At 35.1% G+C, this 10,026-nt stretch overlaps 1 protein-coding gene across 1 annotated transcript; it reads right to left on the bottom strand.

Moving 5' to 3' along the window:
- Window positions 1-5,749: 5,749 nt before the first annotated feature.
- LOC110697562 lies at window positions 5,750-9,546 on the bottom strand. The gene is made up of 4 exons (XM_021874933.1): window positions 9,224-9,546; window positions 8,967-9,059; window positions 8,030-8,755; window positions 5,750-6,025 (listed from the first exon to the last, which is right to left on the bottom strand). The coding sequence occupies exons 2-3, from the start codon at window positions 9,022-9,024 to the stop codon at window positions 8,187-8,189; spliced, it is 627 nt and encodes a 208-aa protein (XP_021730625.1). The 5' UTR covers window positions 9,025-9,059; window positions 9,224-9,546; the 3' UTR covers window positions 5,750-6,025; window positions 8,030-8,186.
- Window positions 9,547-10,026: the final 480 nt, after the last annotated feature.

Below are 10,026 nucleotides of genomic sequence, written 5' to 3'. Positions count from 1 at the left end.
ACACTACTTAAAGCAATTAACAAGATATTAGGGAAAGGGGAACCCAATTACATTAATGAATTCAATAACAAGACGCAATTAGATGATCATGATCTCAATTAGGAACGATGAACACACTCAACTCACTCCCGCGCAATTAAGCATGCTAATTATCCTACTAAGCTAATCACTCCCGAGCAACTAGCCTAACAAAGGTATGGAAGAATCTAGACGCTCAATCAACTCACTTCCGCACATACAATTGAATTGATTGAAAGCACAATTAAGAACCAAAAATCAATTAGCTAAAAAGATTCTAGTCAATGTAAGCATCATGCAAATACAACAATCAAGAATCAATTGCATACTAATCACAACCAATCACTCAATTCATCAACATAACCTTCATCCATTTCCCTAGAACAAAATCTAAGCAAACATAATGAAGGAAAACATGGAAAACAAGGTAAAACTAGAATTAAAGCAAGAATCAAACAAGTAAACTAATTAACTACTCTAATCAACAATGAAATAAGCAAAAACAAGAATTAAACAAAGCAATAAAGGTGAGAGAAAGTTAGAAAAGCTCATTGAATAGATGAGAAGAGAATCCACAAAATTGCTTCTTCAAGCTCTCAAATCTCCATTGAAATCCAAGATTTCTCTCTCTAAAAATACTCCTAAACTAGAGAGAGAAAATCCTAATCTAACCCTAATCCTAATTAGAAGAGAGAGGAAATGTAAAACTTGTCTTAAGGAATTCTAAGAAGTCCACTATTTATATTAAAAGAAGAGAAAGAAAGAAATCCGAAAATTAAGCTCGAAAAAGACCCACAGCAAGGCTTCTCCGAGGCATCTCCAGAAAGTTGCACCAGCTAGGAAGAATAGAGGGCCACGCCCGCGGCGACTGCGCAGCCTGGCAGTGTCTTGCAGATTCAAACGGTAATAAATTCCATTCTATGATGCCCCTTGGGGTGTGCGACCTACCGTTGGAGAGCTCTTCAAGTCTAGTTTCCAACGCAATTTGAACCGCCTCAATCCAATGTGTAGATAAAAAGTTATGGTTGAAAGAGTGAACAAGACTCAGTTTAAGGCCTTATACGACCTTCAAGCTTTCTTGCCTCAAGCTTCTTAGCTTCTTTCTTAGCTTCAAGCTTCTTCTATTGAAATTTCTTGCCTTTTCTCGGGTCATAAGCATCGAAGAAAGCGTCAAGCACCTACACAAATAGACCAAGAGAGAAAAGAGTGAAATAACTCATAAAAAAACACGCAAATCAAGCTAGCAACCGAGCAAAAACCATATTATTCACAACTTAGGCCTAAAACCATAAACTAAGACAAAGATAACTAAAACAAGACTAAAAGGAATAGAAGTAACAAAGAAACACCGAAATAAACCTAAAACTAAGGGACAAAAACGCCCTAAAATGTGTTATAAATGATACTTATCAGTGAGGGTGTGAGCCGTCAGAGGTTTCGCACTTGCGGAGCTTGAAGCTTTCAAGTCCGAGCTCATTGAGTGAGCGAAGCACGCGTCTAGGGTGTGTTTCTTTCTCTCTCTTCTCTTTGTGTGTTTGTGTTTTGTTTATTTATATGCTTTTGTTTATGTTGTAATTATTATGCATGCGATCCGGTTATCTGGTTTTATTTCCTCGCAGTGTCGGATACTGCAAAACCCAACAGTACCATGTTTTTAGTGCAATTCATCAGAGGAAAGCTTCTCCAAAACTTCTAAACTATGCACAAGAATTATTGTGAAAGACTAATAGGTATTTCAGTGTACCTTTTCTTTTTTTCTTTGTCGGTGCTTTACCTGTGTGTCGATTTTCATAATATTGCTTGTCTACTTGTTCATTTTCCGATTGTAATGTTATGTTCTGATCTGATTGTAGGTTTTTTACTTGTTTATATCTTGATTATCGTCTTTCTTATTTTTGGTTTTATTCTAACTATTTTTTCCTTTAATTTGTTTATTATACTCGTTTATAATGGATGTGGTTACTAGCTAGTACTATGTTGCTCTCATTTAAAGTTTTATTACTAGTGTAAGTTTGCAATTTTCAGTTTAGTGGTGTAGTTCTAACTATTTTCATGTTTGTTGTACTGACTGTTAGCTTTATTATGTATGAATGCTGCAATACTTGCCAGTCTAGTTTATTGATATTTGTGTAAGCACATTGGAATATGTCGCTAGCTGAAAAGATGTTTCTAGTCAAAACCTGATATTACTTGGTATTATATAAGTTCGTTGACAGCTAGTATAGAATTTGTACATGCTGCATTGCATGCAAGGCTGTCACAGATTATGTCCATTTTATTTGATGATCCTTATTTTGTTTATACTTTCTACCATGCTACATTGTGCGTATTGATACATGAAATGATTTGTAAGTTGAATGTGTTCTCGTGTCTTCTAATCACCATTTTCCTAATGAAAGAGAAGGGTTTGATGCTCATGAATTTTTTTTGCACTCTTGGTTAATATGCTTAGTTATGCTTTCCTTATTTACTTTTTCTTTTGAAAAATTAGTGTTCAATCCTGACAAGAAGAGAGATATGCACCCTTACAGTTCATACAATGTTGATGCTCTACAATGCTACTGCTGCCCTACAATGTAACTGCTACGTTACAATGCTGGGTTATGCTGCCACCATAATTTAATTTTTTTTTTAATTATTTTTTTTAGTATGATTGTGTATCATTTCATTACCTTTTTTTTAAAAAAGATTGTATCATTTCATTACTTTTATTAATGGAAAATTCTGACTTTTATATATGCAAGTCTTTGTATACCAATTTAAGTGAAAAAAAAAAGAAGAAATTTTTTTTTATTTTCATAAGGCATTAAGGGCAGCGGTTCAGTGGGCCAAACCGCTGCCCATTACATACGTTAATAACCCTTCAAACCCCAAATGGGAAACGGTTATGAGCCAAAAGCGCTTCCCATTATCTTCAAATGGGAAGCGGTTTGAACCACTTCCCATTTAAAGGGGCAATGGGATGCCCCCAAAGCCCAAGCGGTTGAAATCCGCTTCCCATTATGGGTTTTGAACGGCTTCCCATTTGTGTTTTTCTACTAACGGAAGGACTTGCACATGGTGGGCTCAATGAGATCCCACGGAATTGATAACTGCCACATTTTTTGCTTGTACTGGGCCACATGGTCTTGAGGATCGGTGGTCCCGTCGTACAGCTTGGGGAATGCTAGAATGTTCAGCTTTGTGGGAATCCGGACTCACGCAATGTTCTCCACGAAGGGAGACTCAGCAAATCCATTAGGAGATTCATAGGCCATTAGTTTCGATGTGCCTGTAAGCCGGGTCAAGAGCTTCATCATTTTTCGGTTATGTGCCTCGATGATAGCCACCTTTTTGCCATAGGATCAGTGTCTCCTCCATCAAACTCCTTCTCAGATTTCTTATACTTATCCTACATTCCAACAGATTCGTCAGATGAGATAAGGGAGAATTGGGGAATATCTTCAGCTTTGAACCTTCTTTTCTTGTTGCTCTTAACAGATTCAATTTCCTCGTTCAACTTTTCCAAAGTCTCCTAGTGGGTCTAGGATTCACTTTGGATCTTCTCTGGTTTCTTGTAATTGCTCGAGGATTTCGGCCATGGTAGGTTCTTGGGGTGAACCAGTCATTGCGAAACGGAAATAAGAATGATAAATCGAATGAAATGAGTAGGGTAATCTAACTGTGTCCCACATATGGCGTCAAACTGTTTAGGTTAAATTCTGATTGCCAGATAAAATTAGGTTTAATTGGACTAATGAAAATATGCAAATGATGATGTAGGTTCAAGGAATGAGGATGAATGATTTAAAAAAAATGAACAAAGAGGAAAAGGAGAAAAAGAGATGATATGGTGACGTAGAAAACCCCAAGAATAAGGGTAAAAACTGCGGGTGGCTATGAGTCTACCAATCAACTAGTTTAAGAATTGAGTACAAGTAAAATATAAGTTTAGAATAGATCAGTAACGTCATTGGTGATTGTTGATTGCTAATTGCTATGAAATGTAAAGCTTAAAGATTGTCTATCCCTCTATACATGGCTTCCTCCTATATTTATAATCCAAAGATTCCTTGAAGCTTTGCAACGGCTCCTTTTTTGGTTCCTTGAAAATCGGGGCCGAGTTAATAGCTAGATTCTTTTCCGAGAAATATGCCACTTCTCCATACCTTATCTATTGCGGTTTGACTCATTCCCTCTGCTACCAGTAATGGCTTACTGGTCCCGATTCTTTTGGCACTCCATTTGACTTATTCAAACTTGGATCTTCTTAAAATATTCCTTGGAAAGACCTTTATTTAGCTTCCTTTGACTTCTTGAAACAAGGTTGACTTTGTGGCAACTTGTAACCTGCAACCTGCAAATATATGAACTTGTAGTAGTAATTTAGGCACAACTATTACTAGTCGTATTTACTAATTACTCAATCCATTTCACAATGATATTTCTATTTTCGTATATCGACGCAAATCTTTAATTGCAAATATCTTTAATTTTACATTAGCAACTATTATCAAAATTGAATATTTATAATTTACTCACCAACATGAATAAAACTAAACACATGATTATGTTTTTTCTTATACATAGAATTTTTTTTTAAAAAAAATTCCCTCTCATTTTAATATTCACTAGGTTCCAAATGGAAAATTAATTTTGAAACGAAGAGAGTTTTTTATTAATTTCATACTTTCTCCCGTTTTTTTTTTAATTGCAACATTTAGGGGGCACGGGATTATTTTTTTAAAAAAAAGTGTAAAATATGGCATATGTCAAAATTGCCCATTTGGAAAAAAAATAAATAAATGAGAGATAGAAAAAGTTGGGGTAATAATGGTTGCTTTCACATGTGAACAAGGATAGGTAGTGAATTTTGTATGTGAACACAACCAAAAGGTGAAAAAAGCATATCATATAGGGAAATGGTGCAATTAATATGCAACTTCCCAAAAAGGAAGGTGCAATTAAAAAAAATGGAGGAAGTATTACTTTGATGAAATCAATTTAATTTAGATTAGATTTGACAAAGCTGACACGACGTGACAAGTCGATAACATGACACAAACTAGACACAAAAACAATCAGTTAACATCAAAGGTTTTCATCACGTTTACTTAAATAGGCCGAGTTAATGTTGAGATTTCTAACATGAAATTCACACGCCAACCCACAGATTGAAACAACTAATAAATATGGAATTGTTGGTATATATATTGAACGAGACTAATACCTTTCATATAACACGACAACATGATATAAATTGGACGCAGAAAAGGCAAGTTAGTATCAAGGGTTTCTATAATGTTTAATTTAAAATGTTTATAAAGTAGGTAGGGTTAGTATTGAGTCCCCCCAACCCGTTTAATTTCAAACACGTACACGACACAATTGCTAATTCTATTTTAGATCATCTCACTTTGGTTTAATTCAATCCAAAATAACATAGTTTCAAATTGGTAATGATGACTTTTTAACATTAATTTTCATCTTTTCTTGTAATGTACCATTTAAACATTGTGCAATTAATTTGAAACTGAATTAGTATGAGAAATGTACTAATTTCCCTGAAAAAAAGAAAAAAAAAAAAAAAAAAAAAAAAAAAAAAAAAAAAAAAGCACTAATTTCTGCTGCCAAAAAGACTGGAAATTTTGAAAAAAAAAAATGGCAGAAGCTACATGGAACAACTCATAGGTAATCTCACCTGCGCCAGAAAAAAATCGGCATAATGTATTGTAACTTTGTTATATTGTCTAAATATGATTTTTTTTTCTTTTTTTTTTTTTTTTTTTTTTTTGGGTTAATACCAGGTATCCATTGATATCTTATACGAGAGAGATTAACGTATATTATGTACATTTTAACTACTAACTTGGGAGATCTGAGACATTCGGCAACCCACTCCAACTATCGAATACAAGCAGTCAGAACTCAGAACACGGTGAGGAAAATTAAAATATATCTAACCAAAAGATCTTGATGAGTGATGTATTGGATATACGTTCTCTACAACATTAGTCTACTCGACAACCTGCATAAAAAGCCCATAGTTATTAATTGGAAGGACTGAAGGAGTGAAGTACTGAGAGTGAGAAAGACAGGATAGGCAGACGTTTTTTTTAGGGGGGGGGGGGGGGGGGGGGAGGGGGGTGGGTTTCGTGTGGCAGTAGAGGGATGTAGATTAAACCGACATGTTTAGATTCAACGTAGAACAGCACAAGAGGCAATTAAAGCACATGATGGCTAGCATAAGTGAACACAATTAAGAAGGATCATGAAGATATGAACTGGGCAAAACATGTAGAAAAAAGAAGAGAGCCAAGAGGGAAGACTTAGTATGTGATCATTCCATCAAATCTCTCAGAATTTACATGTACAGCAGGAGAAAGCATACTTAAGTGAAATAACTAGGGCAAAGTTCAAATAGAAATCTATTAATTCAGGGTTCAAATATATGCAACAGAAAGCAATTAAAATCAGATAATTCACATATATTTAATGGATCTTTATCGATCATGCCATCTTCAAGACACATTATAGAATTTCGGTCCATAATTTAATGTTTTAGCTACTATTTTTTTATTCCAGAAACATCAGACATCAACAGTTTTAATACTCATCAATTACAATTATTCATACCCTTTCGAAAATATATACAACGGCTTGCACAGGTACATATATGCTGAAACCGCAGAAGTCTTGAGAAGGGTATTTAGAACTCTCTAGATTCATATGTTTTTTTTTTTTTTTTTCCTTTCTGTTTTCAGTAATTTACTCTGTTCATTTTCCCTTGATTTATAGGTAAAGAGAGATTCTAGGAGAATAAAATAGGCAAGCGAGCAAAGTGCAAACTATATCTCTATCTTGACATGAAATAAATTGAAAATAAGTCTTAGATGTATGGTACATCTGGTAGGATGATGAAAATTTCCTTGACTGCAAATGTTCCAGGCAAGTAAAAAAAGTTGGTAGTAAATCTAGCCATAAGCAAAACACCATGACAGAATAAAAAAAAACAGGTAGTGGCTCGAGATATTCAGCTCTGAGCCTCTAACTTCAGCCAGCAAAAAAAAGAAATGACAGAACAAACAGCATATAGCAAATGCAAGCATATACCTACATATACAAAGTAAATGAGCTGTTACACACTAAACTCAGAATTCTATGAGCAAAATTCTATGACACTAAACTCAAAATTCCTGTATATCCAGTACATCATGCAGCTAAACCATGCACCAGCCAACAGTGAACATTTCTAAAACCAAACCCTCATCAACTAAGCCCCAAAAAAACACACGAGCCCTACTGATTAGGGCAAGAAAATATCAGCCATCAAAATCAAAATTAAGACTAAAGTATTGACCAGGAAACTCAATCTTGGGTCTACATTATTTCAGATATCAAGTAAGCACCACCTTGCTATAGACTAGCAATCTGATTTGCATATTTGTAAACACCACCTTGCATTGATACTACTTCTAATCAACAATAACATAGAAGGGAAAAAATTGCTCTGATTGATAACAAACGATTTCAAAAGTTAGCAGCTTTAGGCGGCAAGTCTCCACTAGTGACTTGAGGTCACAACTCTCAAATAGTGACTTACGGTCACAACTCTCTTAAGGATTCACTCCAAAAATCTGCCTACCCTTTCCTTTCCCCACTTCCCCTATTTACAATAAAACTTAAGACTATTAAACTAAAAATACTAGACTACCCACATTAACCCTCCTTAGGTCAGTTTATTACACACCTTTTGCATGGAACTAAATCATTAAATCAAACCTAGATCAAACATAAACTTGTAAAAATGAAACACCGGGTATTTTCTACAACATTTTACAATTTCTGTAACTAATACAAAGTATCCAAGCACCCACATCAATGCCAATACTCAAGTTTCAAATAGACAGCCAAAGTGTCAAACATAAGTCAGTATAACATTTTTTTTCTGATTTGATGTCAGCCAAATAGATGAGATAGTTTGACACCATAATAGCTTGGAGGGGGGATTGGAGAGAGAGTAAATCATTACCTACACAACGAAGACTGGAAGAACATCCAAAACCACTTTCCAGGCGCTCCAAATGGTCAGCTGAGACTACATAGAGTCCAAACTCCTTAGCAACCGAACTCAAAGAATTGCTCAAACCCTCTTGTAATGCAATGCTCCCCCAGAAACCAGTAACTTCCTAAACAAAGCAGACAGTCCAAAACTCCCACTCGGATGTAATATAAACATTTCGAAGAGACAGATACTTCATAGCCATTGCCAGCCTATACATTTGACTACCATGATCACTTTTACTATGCTGTCTTCTCATCTTCCGCTTGATCACCAACCTCAACCTCGACCCCAAAACCGGTCTCATCTGAAACCCGAAAACAATCCTTGGTACCACAACATATTCTTTCCTTTTCTTCCTCTTCTCCTTCTTCAAGCTCAACTTCCTCGCCTTCAATTTACCCGGCTTTCCTTGCCTTTTTTTCTTCTTAACACTCCATTCTTTAATCTTCTCAGACAGTTTCTTCTCAATATTTCTTCGTTTCACCATCAATTTATTACTCCAAATTAACCTCCCCAATGCAACAGTGAAAGACAACAATGTAGGACTATCAGCAGTAATTAACAAAAAATGAAATCTTCGCATTCGTTTTCGACTCAATTTACCATTTCTCTTCCATAATCGACTATTAAGTTCTTGAGAAAGCATAGATTTATAATCTCCATTGTAACCCATAAGCATCATATGCATTGACACTGAGATGAATCAAAAAAAGAATTGACATTAAAACGCAATCAATTTAAAACAAATTTTCCATAAACTCAAGAAAACAACAAAGAATTGAGTACGAAGAAAAAAAAAATAATAAAATAAAAGGCAAATATTAACATTATATACAATCAATTTTAAGCAAAATCTTCACAAATTCAAGAAAAACAACAAAGAATTGAGTATTAAAATCCTTACTTTTTTCTGCAATTTTGGTTCTATCACCAACCATCTGTTTCCGATGCATCTTCCTCATCTTCTTCTCTCACAATCGATCAAAACCCTCAAAAACTGCGGCGTAAAAATGCAAAATTTAAGAAAAAAATCTCGACAATTGAAACACAAAACCCAATTGCGGAGCGAAATAACACTAAATTGTGGGCAAACGAAGCAAGAACAAGTAAAATTGACAAAGAAATAGTGAAAATTTGAATAAAAAGAAAAGGCGGACTTACAGAATTTCAAGGGTTTAATGTTGAAAGAAATTTACACTGTTGAGTTGAGAAGGTAGTTTGCAGGTTTATGTTTTTGCACGAGAATTAATTTCAAGGGAATGAGTACGCGCGCTAGAGTGTTTTTGCCTAATTTTGGCGGACGAATAAGGATATAATATGTGCTTTCTGTTTTTATTTGTAGGTGTTTTTGTCAAACTTCATATTGGTATAAGAGGGCATATCAAAGTGGGCCGGGTGGATACTATGGCCTTAGGCCATTTGACTAAAAAAAGGGCTAGCATGATCCATTTAGCGGGCGAGTTGCGCAGTATCTACAAACCCGGTTCGAAAAAACTCACTATGTTTTAATGGATCGACATGACAAGGCAATTACGATTTGGATTGATCCTGGTCTAACCACATATTTTAGTTCCTATATAAACAACTATATGAAACTCGTACTATGCACGATTTTTTTTATAAAATTTTGTATAATCTTGTATCTTACCCAACCTGTTAAGAACCATTAAAAATCCGTTTTTTGAAAACCGACCCAATCCAATTTCTTCCAACTCAAAATTGAACCGAACCGAATTTATGCAAATTGTTTAGGACCCAACTCATTATCAACTCGAACCATTACAACCCGAAATCGAAAACAACCTGAACCAATTACCTTAGAACCTGAAAGTAACCCGATCCATTTTAAACCAAAATCGTTCAAACCCGGAAAAATTCGGATAAACTTGAACCGTTCCAACCCGTAACCTGTTGTGACCGAATCGTTTTCAACCTATAACCCATTGAAACCGAACCGATTACAA

This window comes from Chenopodium quinoa, unplaced genomic scaffold, assembly GCF_001683475.1.
Source record: "Chenopodium quinoa cultivar QQ74 unplaced genomic scaffold, ASM168347v1, whole genome shotgun sequence".
Taxonomy (NCBI): Eukaryota; Viridiplantae; Streptophyta; class Magnoliopsida; order Caryophyllales; family Amaranthaceae; genus Chenopodium; species Chenopodium quinoa.
This window is presented reverse-complemented; position numbering and strand designations above follow the sequence as displayed.

What these genes read in the sequence shown, in the direction of transcription:
- LOC110697562 (XM_021874933.1), bottom strand. Translation starts at nt 9,024, where the DNA reads ATGAGGAAGATGCATCGGAAACAGATGGTTGGTGATAGAACCAAAATT. An exon ending in AACCAAAATTGCAGAAAAAA is followed by an intron (nt 8,756 to 8,966) that starts GTAAGGATTTTA and finishes GATTCATCTCAG; the next exon opens with TGTCAATGCATATGATGCTT.